Below are 22,421 nucleotides of genomic sequence, written 5' to 3'. Positions count from 1 at the left end.
CCTATGTTTGATAAACTATTCATACATTTAGGACCTTTCCATATTATGATGGCATATTTTAAAGCTGTTGGAAAAGTAATAACTGATTGTGGACTAACTAATGTTATGGTTGAAAGTAACTTGATAGCAAATGGATCTTTGAAAGGATTTCTGGAAGGAAAACATTTTAACAGATGCAAAAGATTGCATCCTCTTATGGCACTGGGGTTGGAGGTACTGCACTTTCAATCGTTTTTGCAAATGCAAAATATAAAATTTACTGATGAGATGATAGATGAAATAAAAAGATTACAAAGTTGTAAAAAGTCAGCATTTAGAATCGAAAATGATAAAATTAAAACAATATATGAAGACTATTCACGATTCAAGGAACAAACACTCAATGGAGAACATGGAAAAACTTCTCAATTTTATTTAATCTATATCAATTTAGTAAATTATTATTTAACATTGTCAAGAAGCATCCGCATTGGAGATTTTGAGCTGTTCAAATATGTTCTACCAAAAATCACAAATTTATTTTTCACATGTAATCAGCCAAATTATGCTCGGTGGACTGTCAAATACTTGGATAATCTATTGAAAGTCAACGAAACTCATCCTGGCTTATCTGATGAATTTAGAAAAGGATTCTTTGGAATCAAGAGAACCGACAAAACATTTTCACAACAACCCATTGATTTAGTTTTGGAGCAAACAATCAATGCAGATGCTGCTAGAAGGCTTACAGGAGTTATACATTTTACAAATTCGATCTCTGCTCGTCAACGATGGGCTCGAAGTCATGATGTGAGAGCAACAATAATAAGTCATGTTTACGAACATTTAGGTTTACAAAAACAACAGGATGTTTCAGCAGATTTAGATAATAACAATATTAAAAATAGTATTACACAATTGCAAACGTTTATTACCACTTTTGATAAATTCATCAATCCTTTCAGCCAAACAATACCTACAGATCAATTAATCAACATTTCATCTGGTAAAGCAGCGTCTAATGAAGTAGAAAATTTTCTTTTGAATTTAGAGAAGATAGGCGATCAAGGAAGACATACTTTTATAACTGAATGTCAAACAAATATTAGTAGATTTGAGAAGAGTATTAAAAAAATTCCATTCAACAATTTTAGTTGTGATTATGAGAAGAATAAGAAAGTTCAAATAGGAGGTAAAATACAAGAAATAAAGATCCAGCGAGATTTATTTGGACGTATGCTTGGATTATCAATAGATTTTAATATCGATATATCTAAAATTCTCTCATATCCAATAACACCAGTGCCTATGTCGATGTGTCATCTAGATGGTACTATTTGTAAAACTGAAAAATCTGCATTAATGAAACATTTGGAAAAAGGAATTGAACACCAACCACCTCCTCACATAGATGTAGTGATAATTGATGGTTTCTTCTTATTGCATACTATGACAGAAGTTCCAAAGACGTTCGGGAATATCTCCAAAAAAATGTTACAAAAGTTTTGTAATTTTAATGCATCGCGAATTGATATAATATTCGATCAATATTTCACGCCATCAATTAAAGACTACGAAAGAAGTCTCCGTCAAGAATTTTCAAAACTGGATTTTACCATTAGTGGACCTGATCAAGTTCGACCCTCTGATTTCACAAAAGAATTGAAAAACTCGAAATTTAAGGAAGCTCTTATTGATTTCTTCATATCACATTGGGCAAGTGATGAAGTTGCTCCATTAATTGGCAATAAAGTAGTTAATGTTAATTTCAAACAGTGTCATTCGTTCGTTACCAATAATGATGATAAAGTGATATGCAACATACTTGAAGATCTTACATGTCAAGATCATGAAGAAGCAGACACAAAAATTGTATATCATCTGTGCAACATCGAGTATGAGGCGAATATCGTTATTAGAGCTAGCGATACTGACATTGCTGCTATAATACTTGGTCATATGGATCATATCAAAAATGAAAAATCACAGGTATGGATGCTTTCAGGAACTGGAAATAAAATGAGATACATAGATCTCACAACAATTCATAAAAATCAAGGAAATGTAATATGCAAAAGTTTGCCTGCACTTCACGCTATGACAGGATGTGATTATAATCCTGCTTTTTTCAAAAAAGGCAAAATCAAGCCTTTTAAATTGTTGAAGAAAAAAGAAGAATATCAACAACTCTTTGCTAATTTTGCCAATGTTGATTTCTATAATGAAGAGGAGAAAACTATCGCTTTCAACACGGTCCAGCAGTTCATCTGTGATTTATATAATGTAGCAGGCATAAATGATGTAGATGCAGCGCGACTCCAATTGTTTATTGATACCTACACAGCTGCAGATGTAAATGAATCATTTCAAATAAAATTAAGAAATTTCGACGCGAGTAATCTACCACCTTGTAAGAGTGAGCTCATTCAGCACGTTTTAAGAACAAAATATATTGCAAGCATTTGGACCAATGCTCACTTAAAGAACCCTCATATTTACAACCCAGAAGATTATGGATGGATAATCAATGATGACAACCAATATGTCTTTAAATGGTTCGAAGGCGATCAATTACCGAACTTCGTCAGTGATGCACTTAAAACTCCATCAGGTACTTTTTTAATCAAAAGTTAATTTTAATTCAATAGCAGCTATGGATCAAATAAATGTGTTTCTTTTTTACAGAAATATCAGAAGGAGACAGTATTGAAACCAATGAAAGCAATCAATTACATGACTGGGAAAATGATGAGGATTATGGAAATTATGAAGATGACGATGACAACGATGAAAATAAAGATGATTAAATATATTATAATATTAAGCATGAATAATGTATATATATATATGTATTTACTAATTAATATTGAGCTAAATCTAATTTATTTACTTATATTAATAAATAAAAAATCTAAATTTAATTTAATTTAATTTATATGTACAGAATAAATAATTTTTTTCGTATTAAATTCACTTTACTTAACAGTTTTCTGATGCTCTCTCATGTATAGTTCTAGCTGGGCTTTATCCAGTCTAAGGGGGTGTTTAACCCTTTGAATATGTCTGGTTATTTAAAAATTATTGTATGACAATTTTTCAGTAATATTCACATAAATTTTTTATTAATTATAAAATTTAAACTGCAGGAATACTCTCTTAAATGCATTCATGTACCTGAGCAATGCTCTCTCAGTGCATTTGACCTTCTACCGCGTCTGGCGGAGTGTTAGACCCTTCGGATAGGTCTGGCCTTTTGAATAATTACTTAGAATGGTCATTTGAACACTCTGTGTAAATTTCAGCTTTTATAATTTAACGTGAGAGAGCTCAGGTACTGCGCACCTTGATTACCTGATACCTACCGAAGGCACCGTTACTCAAGGTTTGTAACCCCCAAACATTGTTCCCTACACCAGTGAGAACACGCAGAAAAATTTTCAGCTTTTATACTTTAACGTATGTCTGGCAGGCACTGGCTCTCACTCTAGTATGTTTGTGAGTGAATCCAAAATCATGCGACACATTTTAAAATACTTCAACACCTTCCGAATTTAAAACACTCACTAGGAATTCATATATTTCTGTTCACAATATGAGGTTATGATAAAAAAACAAGATGAGTAAGATTAGGTGATCTAGGTGGCCACCAACACAAATCAAAAGAAGAGTAGAATGTGTTTATAATGACTTGTATCCATTTTAAGCAATTAAAAATTGATTTAAGTTGTCTAAGTCCTGGTGACTATCTACTATAGAATAATATTAAATTAGTGGATTACGGTCTAAAGAGGCCTCTCGCATGTTATGTTTTACTATGATACCCAAAAGAGAATCCATGGAATCGTATGGGAAAGGAGAGTCATTACCAAAAAAAGCAAAGTTCACAGAAAGGACCAAAAAAGTGATAGCTACAATATTTTAGGACTGGTACAACCATGAACGCGGCATATTACCCTGACCATTCAATACGGAAGAGCGTGCCGGCGCGCTCTTCGATTCCTTACAAATGACTGCCGTATTGAATGAGTTAATAACGTAGTTGGGTAAAAAAATTATCATAAAAAAGCGCGTTTGATTCATTATAATGCTCCAGTCCACAATGCTTTGTTTCCCAAGACTACTACACAAGGATGTGGTTTCAATAAGATTGAACACCCACCATATAGCCCTGATCTAGCCACATCCGACTATTTTTGTTCACAAAGCTGAAGGCCGAGTTAAGAGGTGAAATATTTCATACCAAGGATGAAATTAAACAGACCGTTTAGAGGTCAAAGTGTTAATGAGTTAGCTAGCTCATCTAATCTTATCTAATCTAAGACCTTTTTTTCTATGTTAGACTAAGAACTCATAGATCGCAATACGTATAAGGCAGTTGTCGTTTTTTTATAAAACATATTAGTTGATATTTACCAATAATTAAAGCAAAACATTCAAGTGGGAATCAAATTACAGTCTATCTAATATGAATTATGTTTCAGGAATTTTCCGCATTACTTTGTATATCGATCGATTTCACTTAGATACTTTTCCTTTCCCCTAAATTTTTCACTGAATTTCACTTAATTAATTAACTGTTATTGACTTAACCTATGGAACCAAACAACTCCTTGGTTTTAACTCAGACTACCTGATGAAAAAGTTTGTTCATGAAGCTCATGTGTATGTAGTTTAAAGTATACTTTCAATGAAAGGTCCACAGCATTTTAGACAGTGATTTTCTTCAGTTTTGGTTGATTCCTTCTTTGACTTTTCGATGTTTTTCTCCGATATTTCCCAAACACTTTCTACGACCTTCGGTTGCGCAAAGTGCATTTTCTTTATCTCAAATTTGATGTTGCTGTTGTCTCCGCGATCTTGACGTATAATTTTGATTTCGATTTTAGGATACTTAAAATTTGTTAAACGCGAATTTGAAAACTGTCGTAATAGATAAAATATTAAGTTCGGTTCTGTACATCCTTTCAATCCGTTGCTGCCGTGCATGTATGTACATATTCACATTAAATTGCATAATTTGAAACAATTAGTCATTCCTCTCGTGAAAACTTAAGAACATTATCATCATTTTATAAATGAAACGTTTATTGTCGATATTAAAATTTACGTAGCAGCTAATTTCAATGTGTTTGGAGTACCACGAATGTTTGGTAAAATAGAAATGAATCGGAAGTCATTCATTCGGTTAATTTACATTGAAAACGTGCAGTTCGTGAGCATCCGGAAAACTGTCAATTGCAAGCGACTATATTTTACAATCATATGGAAGCAATACTGATTAAGAAACAACTAAAAATATGAAAAAAAGCTGGTTTTAAATTTATTTTTTAACATACTAAGTAATGGTATTTCAGATACGACTTCATCGGTTAATATTTTAACTGCATCGCCCTGTATTTTTTATTATTTTGGAGTAAATATATTGTTTCTAAATGTACTATGGTATGGACTATGTTGAAGTGGAATATAAAGAATGTCCCATAAATAATATCTGAAAACTGTAAAAGCTACATTATATAGAATACGTTAGTTATAAACTACGATAGAAAACTTATTAAAAAGAAAAAGAATGAACTAGATCTCAAATATAGAAAATTAGACTTTACTCAGCTTTAGCTTATTTATAAATGAATCAATGTTTAATGAGTTTTTACGGCCGTGCGCCATCTCGTGATTTCGTGAATGTGTTAACTCGTGATCGTGGTTGTTATGAAGATTAGACAACTCGTGAGGGAAGATTACGCAACGCGGGACATTCTAAAAACTTAATAAAACTCAAAAAAGCAATAAAGAAATAATATATTTTGTATATATTAGATACCTGTTTCTCAAATTCATATTCTGTTATTTTATTTGACTAACCTAACTCAACCTAACATAACCTAACCTAAACGTTCTTAAATTAAACGGCAATAACAATTGCAAGTGTTCATTATTTTGTTATATGGAATTTTACAAATTACGGCTTTCGAAAATTTCAAAACTTCATTTGCCTATTGTTAATTATCCAGTACCAACCTAATGTTAAAGAATACGTCCATTGAACGCACAGATTATATATAGGAAAGTGCATCGAGCGCAGGTATAAAGACAAATTTAACAACAGAGTAACAAATAGTTGATACTTTCTCATCGATCGAATAATGCGATTATAGTAATAGTCTCCTAACCTAACCTAACATAACTTAGCCTAACCTAATCTAACTTAGCCTAACCTAACCTAACCTAACCTAACCAAATCTAATCTAACCTAACCTAACCATTTTTAAATTAAAAGGCTTTTTTGCGCAATTTTTCAATTATTTTGAAGGTAATACCAAAAATGCACTCATTTTTGGAAAAAAATAATTTTTCTATAAATTTTTGTTCAATATTTTATATAATATTAAACATTTGCTCATTTTGGAAAATCTTAGATGTTGCTGATGGTTTTTCGTTTTGTCTTAATGATAATAATTAATCAAAAGTTCGTATGTTTGCCCGTCTCTAGGACTCACTTCGGCAGATTAAATTCTATGTACTAATTTGTGGATTTTCCAATTTCACAAAGTGGTTTAGATACTGAATTTCAAGTAATACTCTTAACGAATTCGTCACGAATTGTATTATATACTCAAACTACCTTTTCGTTTACCTTAAATATCCCCGTTTCGAGTTGGCGTATCTCAACGGATTCAAAATTTTCGATAGTTTTAGTGCACCCGTTTTTACTTATATTTTAAAAAACATTATAAAACATACGTGGAACTGGAAAGTCTATAATAAAAATAATAATTTTTGTTAAATTCATCGGATATATGACACATTTAATTCACTTAGGTGAAATTGGCTTTGAATCAGATTAGGAGATTTAAAAGGTTTGTTTGAGAAAATAAAATTCAAGGAAAAACGTTTCGATATTGTCCAAAATTGAATAAGAAAACTCCTCACTTGTCTAATATCGATTTGGCTGCTACACACATTTCTCATTGGGTTTTTGTCGTGACTGCAAATTGATCAATAATAAGGTCCCGGTATTTGCTTGCCTACACTTTAAAATAAATCAAAAACGAAATATTAAAATGACTATACAGTAAGATCGTTCTAGATGGCGAGAAAAAAGTGAATTAGTCTAAGAATTTATCATTTTTTTTTTAATAAAACATATACGTGGGTATCAAATTACAAGATTGTGTATCTAATATGAATTATTCATGATAATTATAGGTTATGTATTAGAATTTCAAATAGACTTCTGTCAGGCATAATTAAATGATTGGGAATTGATGACCTTGGTTAGCATTGCACTTATCCCAACGTTGAATCAATGAATAAAAGGATTTTGCTTTGGATGTTGAGCAAAGCATAATTGAATGCTTTTCTTTTATATACGGAGCAAGCACAAGGAGGCAAACCTTATTACACACACACAACAACTAGTTTGAGTTGTGCCAACCGTGTGGAGATTCCTATGGACATTAATCTAGAACTTCTATATGTTGTAGGGAAAGACGTGCCTTCATAGCTGATTCCTTAGGTGTCTTCAGGCGAACTCTTTGCATCTTCTTTGGTGGTATCGGTAAAACACGGTCAGGTCAGTGACCTTTCTTCTATGTTCTAAGCTATCCATGTTTCTTATCAACTCTGGATCGCCGTTAAATTGATGAACTCTCTTCTATATCCTGAGGATACGCTTAAGAGCCGTGTTCCAAATCTGGGCCTTGGGATTAGAAGCTGTTGCGGGGTATATAACTTTTTGGTTTTTGAGAAGACTCCAAGTTTATGTTGAGTTTCCTTAGCTAATTCGGCAACGTGACTATGCTAAGACATATAGCTCCCAACCTTAATGCCCAACAAGCGAATTTGCAGTGATGGTGATATTTTATGTCCAAACAGGACCAAATCCTGAGCTGAAGTGTCAGTCTTCTTTGTAAAAACAGCAGACTGGATATTTCTTGCATTTAATCCAATCCTATAGCTTCCACCCTACTCCAGAATGTTTTCAAGATCGGTATTAATGGCGGTGATCTCTTGCAGTCTACGATGTTAGTCGAGTTGATTGGGCGGCAGATTTGAACGATGATACGATTAGGAATTAATTTCCTTGACTAACATTGTATTTATCCCAACGTTGAATCCGTGAATAAAAGGATTTTGCTTTAGATGTTGAGCAAAGCATCCTTGAATGATTTTCTTTTATATACAAAGCGAGCACAAGGGGGCAAACCCTATTACACACACACCCAACAACTAGTTCGAGTGGACATTGATCTAGAACTTCTATAGGTTGTAGTGTCCTGGAAAGACGTGCCTTCACAGCTAATTCCACAGGTGTCTTCAGGCGAACTCGGTGTCGAGTAGGTTTTCCAAAACTGCTCTAGGTGAGATTAAGTTGGACAACTCCGAAGAGCATCTTCTTTGGTGGTATCGGTAAAACACAGTCGGGTCAGCGAAATTTCTTCTATACTCTAAATTTTCCATGTTTTTGGTCAACTTTGAATCGCCAATAAAATGATTTACTCTCTTGAGTCGAGCATCCTGAGGATATGCTTGGGAGCCGAGCACAACTCCAAAGATGGACGAATCTGGGCCTTGGGATTAAAAGCTGTTGCGGAGTGTATAACTTTCTAGTTTTTAAGAGGGTCCCAAGTTTTTGTGAAGTTTCCTTAGCTAATTCGGCAACATTTAATCCATGGATTAAATGATTTTGCTTTGGATACTTTTCAGTGCCCCAAATTTGAGAATAAACAGATTTCGTTATCATTTTTTGTAAAGTAAAACTTAATATTAACACGTCCTTATTCACGTTTCAAGATACTAAAGCATATACAGGGTCGGACAAAATGGTCATCATTAGGTAGTTCTATGAATATTGTCGATTAGTGTCCAACGAATTACCGAAATTCAAACGAAACTGCGAATAGAAGTCCATGCCCTGTCCAAATATGATAGTAAAGGTATTAAACGGTTGTTTAAGTTTTATTTTCGTTTATTTTGCTTCTATTCGTCGATTCTTTTCAGATTATCACAAAAAGATACGATAAAAAGACAATTCAAAACAAATAATTGACTTGAAATTAATTAATAAAATAAAATAAAAACAATATTATCAATCATAACTGTCATAGTAACAAAACATTTTAATATTTAAAATTTAAATTAATCATTAATATGGAGACACGTTGGTTATCTTAATAAGGTTCATCGTAATTGCGAAATATATACGGGGTGTGTCTAAAAGATGGATTTAAAACAACTTTCAAAATAGTCTTATTTTATACTTAGGTTGTTATTTAAACAAAAACCTCGTGTACTAGGATTGATATGTCCGTCTAATGTTTACAATTAATCAATATTATGAGAAAAAAAAACAATATTTTGCTATCAAATCACGTTTCCTAATAACAAATTGAATAAATGTTAAAGCTGAGGGAAAATCAGCACATAAATCATTTTTAATCGTATTATCAGGTACGAAAAAAAAAATATCATTATAAATTATTCTAAATTCAAAAAAACGGAATTCGTTTAAGGCTTAGATAGTTTTAGAAAACATTCCAAAGATCTCAGAATAATTTTAAAATATTTGAAGAATCAGCAACAACACTTCCTAGAGATTTTTGATCCTGAATCACCCATTTTGAAGCTTACAAAAAAAGGCAAATGATTTACTTTATCATCTGAGTTCTACTCAATATTCTGCTTAATGTACGAGTCCCATCGCAACTGCAGAATTGAACGGAAAGATATTAAAAAATAAATTAAGAAATTACTTGATCATTAATATTACACAAGAAAAGTTTACAAATTCGGCCATCATATCTATCGAATCCGAATGACTCCTCATTCAAAAGTAGATAAATTTGTTCGTAAAATCACTTTCAAAATACACTTTGAATTATTTCATTAGATAAAGTTCATCGATATCAATTTAATAAAATCTGATAAAAGATAAATTTACTGTTTGAATTTCGTAATGAAATATAAATAAAATTGATTCAGAATAATAAAACTACATTATAAAATATTAACAATTGGAATAAATCGAAAACATTCTGTGGCATTCACAATAATTATTACGAAATCTCAAGTACGTTCATTCAGGCAAAACATTTGTCTAGAATCCGGTGAATCATTCTTCCCAATATTTCAAACCGCATCGAATAGAATTAATTTAATCGTCAATAACTTTTATAGTACAGTCGAAATAATCCACATCCTATCTTTTTTACGTTTTAGATCACCTTCTCAAGAATTACACGTTTACGAAATTACAATATATTTCGGTTAATTTCAATCAATTCCATAAGCGCACTCAATATGAAAAAGATGCTTAAAGAAACAGGAATTAACACCTGGGAATAATTGGACAAACCTTAGAATCTTCAGCTTGTATTCAGGATATTCAGCGGAGACAGAAAAGGGTCAACAACATCAAATATGCAGATGATACCTTCGTGAATTTTATCTTCCGTCACAGTCAAACATAATAAATGAAGAAAATAAATGTCTTTATCAAAAATCACTGTTGAGTTGTGTCCTGGACCTTCACCAAAGATATGAACCAAATATTACAAGCATTCGAAATCTGTCTTTAAAGACGAATAAAAAGATAACACTTTCCTTTAACGATTTTGCAAATTGAGCTACCTATCTGGAAGTAACCTTTAATTATGGATAGCATAGTACTCAAAGGAAGGTGTTGGTGTTCTTTACTTATTTACAGAAACGATAAGAACTGACAGGAAGTTATTCAGACTCACCGGTCAGTTTCCTCATCTTCACTCAATGGAAGAGTCCTCTCCGACCAATTGATAGAATAAGACAGAAATCTCTTCGATTGTTTCAGATATGTTTCCATTTTATTTTGGTTTCGTCACTTTTTTATGACCAATAAAAGGTTGTGGTGGTACCCGCTTTGAATTAACTTTATAGTTTCTTTCCTACGAGTTCCACGATTGGGTGCAGTTCCATATTAGCTTTGACTCTACTTTATATCAGTGAAGTTCTCGAAGGGCTGCTCTTCTACTGCCCTACTTGTCCATTTTACATTTTGAAGAATGCTGAGATGTCTAGTCAGGTCTCCGGGCTTCATGTTCTATTCCTTTATTGCTTTACTTTCTATTGAAGTCTTCAATCTAAAATGACTTGTACGAGTAGCGCTGCCGTGGGACATAATTGTGTCATGACTGTTGTTGCAAAGCAAACCGCCCTTTGCAGTTCATCTAGGATTATTACCCAATTATATATTTTTGTTCTTAACCACTATATGAAAGGTGCATAGGCTATGATAGGTCGACCAATCTGCGGCAGTTATATAAATCAATTAGATTCGAGATTCCCGAGATATTTCATATCTGACTTAAGGGCTAGTTCAACCCCGTTCATTCTGAGGGTTAATTAAAAGTACTAGATCATTAGGACAGGTTGCATTTGATCTCATAAGACATCATCATGCATTTCGACTATTAATGACTATATTAGTGGTGATGCTACTGCCCTGTAGGCATCTGTCTCTCGGTTTTTTCAGTTATTGCTTATGCGTTGAGGTTATGGTAAAACGCGGCCAGAAGCAGGAGAACGTGGAAAAGAAACAGCGTCTACAGAACACTCAATAAGAAAGACAAAAATTACATAAAACAAGGTAAGGGGAGATTCAAGACGTCGCGAAGTGGAGGCTTCAATACATAGAGAAAACAACTTCACAGTATTGTTTTCTTCTTCGTAAAAACTTAGTCATTAATTCTCTTATGTAACTTCTTAAGTCTTTGCTATCGCTGATCCTCTAGCTTTCATCAACCTTTTGGTTTAAACGTCCAAGATTTGTCGTTGTTTTCTGTTTATGAATGGGTAGCAGCTACAATTGTCGGCACGCATGACCAATGCGCTATCATAGTTCAAAGACAAAATTAAATTAAGCAAATTAAATTAAGCAAAGTGTGGCTTCAACTGGAATGGAGATAGTAATAATGTGGAAAAATTATTATAAATCGACTAACGGTGTATATAATTCTACTGTACTAAATGATCGATCATTAGCATTTGTAAACTTAATATCGGCATGCTACACGGCTCATGTCAAGGTGGGCTGAATATGTGTAAGATCCAGACCGCCATATAAGGAATCACCAATCAGTGAAAGTGTTAGCACTCCACGGTCAAGTCAATCTCTTCACAATCACAAAGGACATTCTTCTTAGGGATATGTTTTTGAAGGTGTGATTTTATATATTATATAAAATACCTTGAATTTAGATCGAATAGGAATTTTTTTAACAAATAAATCATAAAGAAACATAAATAAAAGGGATAAAAGATCGAAAATTCACTCTAAAGAATATCGTTGGGTTTATAATCAGTTTGGTCGATGACCCAATGGCTTTCACTACATTTTTAATAAGATTTAAACGAAATAAGTCAGATTTTTGTATCTAACGAAATAAACAGTCAAGACTGTGGATTGGAAAGACAAACTCAGCAATAAAATTATGTGGAACAACAAAAAAAAAACGATACAAACAAAAAAAACAAATACAATTGATGAAACTATTTTTAGATTTAAAAAACTAAGTAGAGTCCAAGAAATCAGAAGAGGGGATTACATATGAAAAAGGTTTGTGCACGGTGATTGCTTAATGTTGATCAAAAGCTCGCTCGGATAAAAAATTCAATTCAAACTTGGATATCGTCAAACGTATTCCGAATGAATGTTCACATCATTGTAAATGAAACTTGAGTACACAAATCACTTCATCATAACTACAGCAAAAAATAGAAAAGAAACATAAAGAAAAGGGATAAAAGTTCGAAAATTCGCTCTGGGGAATATCGTTGGGTTTATGATCAGTTTGGTCGATGACCCAATAAGCTTTCACTACACTTTTGATGAGGTTTAAACAAAATAAGTCAGATTTTTGTATCTAACGAAATAAACAGTCAAGACTGTGGATTGGAAAGACAAACTCAGCAATAAAATTATGTGGAACAACAAAAAAAAAACGATACAAACAAAAAAAAACAAATACAATTGATGAAACTATTTTTAGATTTAAAAAACTAAGTAGAGTCCAAGAAATCAGAAGAGGGGATTACATATGAAAAAGGTTTGTGCACGGTGATTGCTTAATGTTGATCAAAAGCTCGCTCGGATAAAAAATTCAATTCAAACTTGGATATCGTCAAACGTATTCCGAATGAATGTTCACATCATTGTAAATGAAACTTGAGTACACAATTCACTTCATCATAACCACAGCAAAAAATAGAAAAGAAACATAAATAAAAGGGATAAAAGATCGAAAATTCACTCTAAAGAATATCGTTAGGTTTATAATCAGTTTGGTCGATGACCCAATGGCTTTCACTACACTTTTGATGAGGTTTAAACAAAATAAGTCAGATTTTTGTATCTAACGAAATAAACAGTCAAGACTGTGGATTGGAAAGACAAACTCAGCAATAAAATTATGTGGAACAACAAAAAAAAACGATACAAACAAAAAAAAACAAATACAATTGATGAAACTATTTTTAGATTTAAAAAAAGAAAAGAGATTACATACTAAAAAGCTTTATGCAAGGCGATTGCTTAATGTTGATCAAAAGCTCGCTCGGTTAAAAAACTCAAATCAAACGATTGTTTGCATATCTTCAAACGTATTCCGAATGAATATGTTCACATCATCGTAAATGAAACTTGAGTACACAATGCACTTCATCAAAACTTCAACGGTTTTTTGACCAATGAGGTCATGGGCACATTTTTTTGGGTTTTTGGTAGTTTATAACACATGATATTATCCAACAAGAAACCAGATCTAAGCTAAATACTTGTCATAAACTTTGTAGTCTTAATAAAAGATAAAATATTTGGTGACTTGTAGCAAAATGAGTTGAATTCGTACATTTTTATAATAAATAGTATGGAATAAGATAAATATGAAATTAGTTTATTGCTAAGATATTAGAAAAATGAAAACAGCTTCAGCAGTTGGGAATATATGGGAAATTAAAGAAGGAGACAAAATTTATATGCCAAAGGCAGAGCGTTGGTTCAATCCTTTAACTATGACGATTTGAAGATCGTTTACGCTCAGGTCAAGCAATATTGAGGTTACAAGGGAAGCAGTAGAAAACTTACCTAGTACCAGCACTTGTGGATTATCAGACACCCTCTATATTAGAAACTAATATAGAAAGAGAAACATCTAGAGACATAAATCGCAGCGGAAATAAGATATAAACAGAATGTGAGCTATAAACAAGAGTTTTCATTAATAAATATGTCAGAAAATTAATTTTGATTTATTATATAGGTGGTTCCTATTGAAATTGCGCATTTTTATGAAGATTTGTGTGAACCGTCCAGCACAGTATTTTTGGACCTCCCTCCCATCTATTTACATCCATTTTGAGAAAACAGAAAAAATTTTGAATGGTGTTTTAGCATTTGATACGTCCCGACTGAAAATGTACTAACTGATTGAATTATATATACAGAGTGTACAATAAAATACGTTTCCAAGATAGTTTGAATGGCCCTTTATTAGTTTCAATATCAGTTTTAATAATTTTCACATCATTCTGTTTATTCCAATCAAGTGAAGCGAGATATAAACTTTTTGTCCAAAATTTCAACGTCTATACGCCCAAAATTTTTCTATTATGTTATAAATTATAACTCACCTCACATAAGGCCACGCCAGTCTCCAATTTTTCCATAAAATTATCGACAGCTATATTCAGATGTGGATACATAGTTTGCAACCATTCTGCCAAATCTTCTTTCATCGCGTAGAGATACTCTTCGCTAGATTTGAACGGTCTAAAAGGCCTTGCTTCGAGTAGCGCCATTTCGATTTTGTATTATTAAGAAACTCGAACCGTAACCGATATAAACTTGCTCAATTCGACATTATTTACGACTTTTAGTTACTTTCTATAACCTAAAACAATTATTTGATAATAAATCATTCTAAACGATATTTAAATTGAATAATAAAGTTTCAGATAACGATTTTACAGAGTGGCTAGACATAATCTTAACTGATGTTATTTCATTCGCGTCTTGTTTACGAGGACGAGTTAATTTTGAATTACCCGCTTCTTAGAACTGTCGACATTCATCTACACTGCCGGTCAAAAGTTTTTGCTCATAAATTCGATGGATTTTGTAACATATTTAAATTTTTTATTTATCGATGTTTTTACTGCAAAATTTTGTTTTGTTTTTGTTTCTTTTTCAGGATATTCCGAAGATGTGGAGTGAAAGTAGGACACTGCTTTTCGACTTCCTTGTCCAATTTGTCTTACAACAAATGATTAATACATTCCACCATGCCAATTCTTTCAAATACTCTTTGCACAGCTTCAGAGAATGCTTGGGATTGTTATTAGGCTGCAAAATAAATTTACTACCCATCAAGCACTGGTCAAAACCGACGCGAGAAGGGAGTATGGAAGTGGTTACACAAAAGCGATTGAAGAGGTCTTACAGTAGTGATTTTAACAATGATAACGACTTATAAAGTTAGTCAGAGGTGATGAACTTGTGTTATCACTTCAGTTCGATTATTTAACTCATTCAATACGGAAAGCTTGCCGGCGTTCTCCTCGATTCCTTAACCACTGACGGTACGCGTGCCGGTGCGCACGTGTCCCTTCACTATACGACTCGACAAAAAACTATCCGTTACAACCAAAGGATTCAGCTTTGTACACCCATGATTCTCGAATAAACAGTGTATAATACGCCGTCTACCGTTTCAAAATCGGACAAGTAAAAATATGCCTTCTTTAAATTGAATTTCAGGTAAGTGAACCATATTTTTCGTGGATTTTACTTTTGTTATAGCTATTAATTTTTACATTCCACCTGTATATAAGTAAAATCATGTTGAAAAACAAATATGACAATTAAATAACTAAATCGTTCACTTAAATTGACTTTTTTTCTAATTAAAAATATTTAATTTCAACATTTCGTTCAGTCTATTTTATAAAACTATTTTGATAAATAAATTCGCGAGTTGTATATAAAGATTCTTGCAAATTGGACCAAACATTTATTTTTGAGGCCATTTTTAGAATTATAATCATTTTTAAATTCTTTGTTTTGTTTTTTTTTTAGTTATTTTTCAAGTTTTGGGATATATTTCTCCATAAAAGGTTTTGTTTTTATTTTTTCTGATTTCACTTTATCCCATTCTCAATTTTTCTAATCTAAGTTAGAATACGATATAATAATGAACATCCCTTAGAGAAAAACCCCGACCCGGCCTGTCCAAATAAAGCCCCCTTGTGCTTAGTTGACTTTTTCGTAAGCTATCATAAAAATATGGAGTTGTAATTTTCGTACATAAGTGTATTGTTTGTAAATATAATTTTAACTGAATTTATATAAATTTTGTTATATTAATTTTAGTAAATAAATCTACTATTAATTGTAAATATAATTTTAATTTAATTTATATAAATGTTAATTATAGTAAATAAGTAATTTTTTTAAAAATTGTAAAAGGTTGTTTATTTTTATATTTCCTACAACAATTTTATTTAATTTACAATAAAAAAGGTGAAATATGTAATTTTTTTATTGTTAGTTCAATTTCTCGGTATTGCAACCAACAACGAATTAGTTAAAAGGTGAGCCACGAAGTTAGGCTAACCGCTACACAGGTAAACTGATTCCTTAACCACTGACGGAAAGCGTGCCAAGACGCACCCGCTTAATTATCGGAAATAGAACCTTGGTATTTTTTTAATCATCAAGCCAAAGGTTTATCTCAAATACCCCGTACTCAGTGATAATTTGTCAAAATGGATGCCGTATTGAATAGATTAAAAAGCGTTACTTTGTATCAAGTAATTAAAGAGGATTTAAAGATCATTTTTAAGGCGAAGAAGAAGCGCTGCTATTGTTAATATTGCTGTAAATAACAAATGCGCAATATTTACATTTTTTACATAAGAATCGAAATGCGGTGTATTATTTGCAGGATTGTTTAATGAGCTGTACTGTAATTTGAACCTGCCAATTTTGTGTATGTTTAAATGTACATACATTATATTTATCGATAGATGTAATGCAAAAGTCGTGTCAACATCGCAATTTGACCTTTTCACTATGGAATAAAAAAATCTTCATTATTTGATTATATTATTTTAACATTGTGTTTTCTATTTTGACCTAAAAATCTATTTTTTAAGAAATATATCTAATTAAAAGAAAATTTTATTTAAAGTCGATGAAATAAAAATTTCTAAGAAAAATTTCTGAGCAGTAAAACGTATCGAGAGTGCATTAGATTTGGGAGAGCATCGGAAAACTTTGTAAACAAAAATTATGCATAATAAATGAAAATTTTGAATTTTGAAAAGTGTATCTCGAATGGTTACAAAATAAAAAAACATAACTCTGAAAATATCGCTGGAAATGAGTTGAATTTTAAGATAAGTTTAAAAACTTTGGTAACTAATGAAAAAAATTGCAAAGGAATTGTTGGAAATCATATCGTAGATTTAGAGCTGCTCCAAAATAAAATAGTTCTAGCTTATATCTTGATCCAGCAAACCCACAAGTTCCTGCTACTATAATATGGTTTCAACAAGATAAAGCATCGCCCAAATTAATGTCCGACAATACCTGAACTAAATTTTTCCAAATCGGTGAATAGTGAGGCGCGGATCTAGAGAATGGCCAGCGCGAAATCCTAATCTAAAGCCATTAGACTTTGTTTGAGAGGATATGTCAAGAGTATTATATACAAAACTAAACCCATCCATTTAGATGATTTAAAAAGATGCATGAGATGTAGAGGAACGTTAGAAGACATTTCTACACTAGATCAGATGGTATAGACATTCATGGCGAGCATTTTGAACATCGACATTGACATTAATGTTGTTTCTTATATGATTAAGAAATAAACAGTATTCATTATCAAGTTTTTATTGTTATAACCGAATTAGTACTTATTTTAAAAGACATACCCTCAGCCATTCGTCGAAACATGTTCATACAACATAAATGGTCGCCCGGCTATTTATTCCATATACCCTAATAAATGATTAGGACGTGGAAGTTTATTTATTCGGCCACCCAAGTTTCCTGACCTAACTAGCTTAGATTTATATTTGTTGAACCGAAGGAAAAATCTCGTTTACATCAATATACGCACGACAACAGATTCTATGATTGAAAGAGTTTACAAACACCTTGTTTGCACACTTATTACGGATTCAGTTATCTATCAGTTATTGCTAGTGCAAAAAGGGAGGTAAAAGGGAGAACGAGCGCTGTATGAGATTCCACAATGCAAGAGCAAGACAGTGTACTGTTGATTGGATTGATTGAACAAAAAAAATAATACATTAATGAAAAAATAAAGTGAGCAATTATACAATTTAAAAAGCAATAATTAAACTCACGGCGAATGAGTTTGGATGAATCGGGCTAAAAGACGGTTAAAGAAAAATTTTCGCCGTTCAAATATTTCTTAAGATAGAGAAAAAAGATAACGATATGCGGTTTGATGTTTTTTTTAATTGAATTTAGTATCTATTTATCCTTTTTTCGAATATGCTATTTATAATTTTTTCAGGATAATTATTTTCTTTTTAGACGACGCCATTCGAAAGTTGTTCGTTCTGTATTCATTTACATACTGAAAGTTGCGTTTTGAGTGTTCCATGTAGTGAAAATGACAGTTCCATACTGCAAAACACTTTCGGGACGTTCTGGAGTGACTCTAGCCACTTGACAGTTGACACTTCGATAATTTTGCATAACCTTAAATTTTTAATTTTCTGAAATTATTTGTTTTATCCGAAGTTTTGTCTATATTAATGAATAACAATGAATGATGATGAAAAAGAAAAAAGCAATGCGGCCGTTCTTAATTCGTTACCGGATAAATCTCGTGCAAGGTACGAAAAACCGTACGAGCTCTTTATGAAGTGGTGTCTCTCGCAATAAAACAAGATGTCCATATCAACAAATATCCAAAACTCATCAATTTCCTGAAGAAATAGAACAAAGGGTACACTGCAAAAAAATCGAAAAATTTAACCAGATAAAATAAAATAGAATTCTTGTTACATTCTTATGCGTCATCTAAAAAATGTTGTGTACGCCGCGGCTGAAATACTATTTTGTTGGACTCGTCTGTTGCTCGCCTCGCTTCGCTCGGCTCGCAACTCGTCCAGCAAAGTAGCACTTTCAATCCTTGGCATACAAATAACTAGTATTTATTAAAGAATTTATTCTATTTGGTTGTTCCACATCGTATACCTGTTGATCAGGATAATTATTTTCTCTTTAATAAAACATTTTTTGCTTTCGAATAGCTAAGTATCTAAATTCAGGATCTGCTAGTTCTATAGATCTACCAGCCAAACTTATCACTGATTTTTTGGTGACTTATTGTCAATGTCAACGATAAAATCGAAATTACCTACGTCGAAATGTCAATAATAATTACAAAAAAAATACTTTATCTATTGATATAGACGTAAAATCGATATCTTTTATGATTATAGTATATTCATCACGTAGTATTAAGGAAAAACCTCGTTTTCTTAACAGTGAAAATAGCGGAAAAAAATGATGATGAATCGACAACATTCATTAGTCAAAATAAATATCAAGATCCGCCTTACGGTATAATCATAATCCACAACGTATAAACTTGAAAATTTTTAATAATAAACATGTTTCATTATTTGCTTGACGGAGACACGTTCGTTATCTTATCAACATTCAACAAGGATACCTAGCGAATATAAAATAAAAAAGTTGATTCCCATTCCTTACATTCATTTGTAAAGATCATAAAAAGTTCAGTATATCATTACGTAAACAGTTAAAGCCGTTTTATAATTCAATCTCGCAAATAAATTGAATATCTAGTTTTTTAACTCACTCGCAAATAAAAGTTAATAGTCTATAATGTTTACTATCTACTTTTAGTGCAGGCATTCAAGCTCAAAAAAATGGTGTCGAACCTCCGTATTCTTTAATGCAGCTCCGATTTTCCTGAAAATTTAGAATTAAGCTCATCTCACTCTCCATATCTACATGGTCGCAAGGTGTGCAAATTGTTTTTAAGGGTTGGAAACCCATCCCTTATCGAAGAATACAAATATTATAGTTTTTCCTACTATTTTTCAATTCAAATGTTTTTCGTTTATGCAGCATAAATATCTTAACATATTGTATAATAGAAAATTTATGTATTATGAAGTATCAACCCTTAAAAATCTTTAAAAACTACCCTTCTGATGAAAATAATGTAGGAAAAAATCTTTTAACGATTTGAAACATTGCAATTTCATTTATACTGTGAAAAATTCATAGCGTTTTAATAAAATTTAATTGGTTATTAATTCTTATTATTCAACCCTTAAAAATTGCCCCTTTGCAGAGAATGAAATAAAAATAAATCTAATGACTGCCGACTTTTAGATTTTGCATTCTTTTTGGTATCAATTCACAACAAAATGCATTCTTTTTGGTATCAAAGTTTCTTGTTTCTACTTGAAGTAATTTTTAATTGTCTATACTATGTCAACCCCTAATTCTTTTGGTATTCAAACACGAAGTGATTTTTCATTCTCTACACCCTGACACCCCTTAAGAACCACCCCTTTATTAAGATTGTAACTATATCATCTCTTGGTACTCTCAAATGTACCTACAGACAACTTAACATCAACAGAAAAAATCTGTGCGCCAAAATTTGAAACTTTTTCATATCCTATAATTCACAACAAAAATTTCAAATTGTTATTTTTTATGTAACTATATTAATTTTGAAGCTATCACATCCTAAAAAAAACCATTTTAAAGATAATTTTCAGGACTACAAGCTTATGTTTGTTAGAAGGGCCTTGAAACCCTCCACATTTTATTAATAAAGGGTCAAAGGGCTGTGGATAAGCGATCCTAGCACTATAGTGACAGATTAATTTGGTTATAACTCCGTCAATTTTTATGCTACAAAAAAAAATAAAAAAGCAAAATAATCGTCATGAAAAATTCTTTAATTTGATTGTTTATTTGTTTTTGTTTCTCTTATAGTTATAGAGAAAAACTAAACAAAAAAAATTTTTGGAAAACTCAAAAAAAAATATTATTTAATGCTCATTTTTTTCCAAAATTATGCATTTCTAATCATCCAAACTTTCAGATATCGTAAATAATATCCAAATAAAGTATTTGGTACAAGGAATAAGTTTTATTTTGATTTTCAATGGAATGTCATCAGTTTTAGTGCAACTTTTTTTTTAATTTTAACTATTTTACATCCTATCTCACTGAAATTTCAGTCGAAACGAATTTTATCAATAATCATTTAAAAGGTCTTTCTAAGTTCTTTAAAAAGTATTCGATGACTTTTTGTTGAAAAATGTACCATTTTCCCGTAAAACAAAAGCTATTCAAGTATCTATAACTTGCTTTAGGTAGAACATTAAGATCTTAAAATATAGCTTAGTTTCTTTGTTTTTTTATAAGCTTCATTTTTGTTCATTACACTTTTTTCGATAAAATGCATCATTACAGAGTTATACGGAAAAAAACTATTGAAAAATGCGGTTTTTTGACGAGAAATCGTACTTTTCAATTGCGAATAACTTAAAAACTATTGATCTGGCGAAAAAACTTTATTGTTTACTTTAAATTTGCTGATCTTTCGATTATTTTGGATGAAAAATAATCACTTCGACACCATGTAGATTTCGCTTTTTGGATACACACCTATCATCTGTCAAAATTTCAAATAAATCGGTGTTGCATCAAATAATTCAGAGGGGAAAAGTTTAAATACCTGGCCTATTATTATTTTTTGCTTATAGTAGCTGCTGTCTATTTAAAGAGTAAATGAATTGATATAATCCCGTCATGATTGCCACAATTATGTCTTGACTAAGAACCAGGTTAGGCTTTAAAATTGCTTAAAGAATAAATAAATATCCCAATAGACAAAAACCAAACAGAGCATACAAGAAGAAAGAAAATTACAAATATATTTTGTGACACCAAAACGTAACACAAAATTAAAAAATACATGATTTGAATTAGTACATCCAAGTTCGAGAAAGCTCGAGTAATTTGTTCTAGATGGAATTATGTACAGTTCAGAAGAGCATTTGGTAATACAGAATCAAGTCAAAGACCTTTATTCCATGTTCTAAACTGTCCAGGTCAACTCCGGATCGCCTAAAAGTCAAATTGCTCTGTTTTGTATCAAGTTGAGCAATCTCAGGGTATGCTTGGCAACCTAGCTCCAAATGTAGGAGCAATATTCCAAAGTTAGACGAATCTGGACCTCGTAGAGGACTAGAAGCTGTTAAGGAGTAAATAGCTCTTTGGTCTTAAAATTTTTGTGAAGATACTATATAGATAAGCTGTAGATCAGGTTTGCAGTTTTGTCGAATAGATCTTCAGCTCATATTACCAGAGA

At 31.8% G+C, this 22,421-nt stretch overlaps 1 protein-coding gene across 1 annotated transcript in view; it reads right to left on the bottom strand.

The window, feature by feature from the left end:
- The window catches only part of LOC130901613 (GAS2-like protein pickled eggs), an 87,282-nt gene that overhangs the window by 55,523 nt on the left and 9,338 nt on the right, over positions 1-22,421 (bottom strand). The window contains exon 2 of the mRNA XM_057813099.1: positions 14,644-14,903. Within this exon, the coding sequence (XP_057669082.1) occupies positions 14,644-14,811 (168 nt within the window). The 5' untranslated portion in view covers positions 14,812-14,903. The remainder of the gene's footprint in view (positions 1-14,643; positions 14,904-22,421) is intronic.

Source organism: Diorhabda carinulata, chromosome X (assembly GCF_026250575.1).
Source record: "Diorhabda carinulata isolate Delta chromosome X, icDioCari1.1, whole genome shotgun sequence".
Taxonomy (NCBI): domain Eukaryota; kingdom Metazoa; phylum Arthropoda; class Insecta; order Coleoptera; family Chrysomelidae; genus Diorhabda; species Diorhabda carinulata.
The sequence above is the reverse complement of the archived record's forward strand: the minus strand, read 5'-3'. Positions and strand labels throughout refer to the sequence as shown.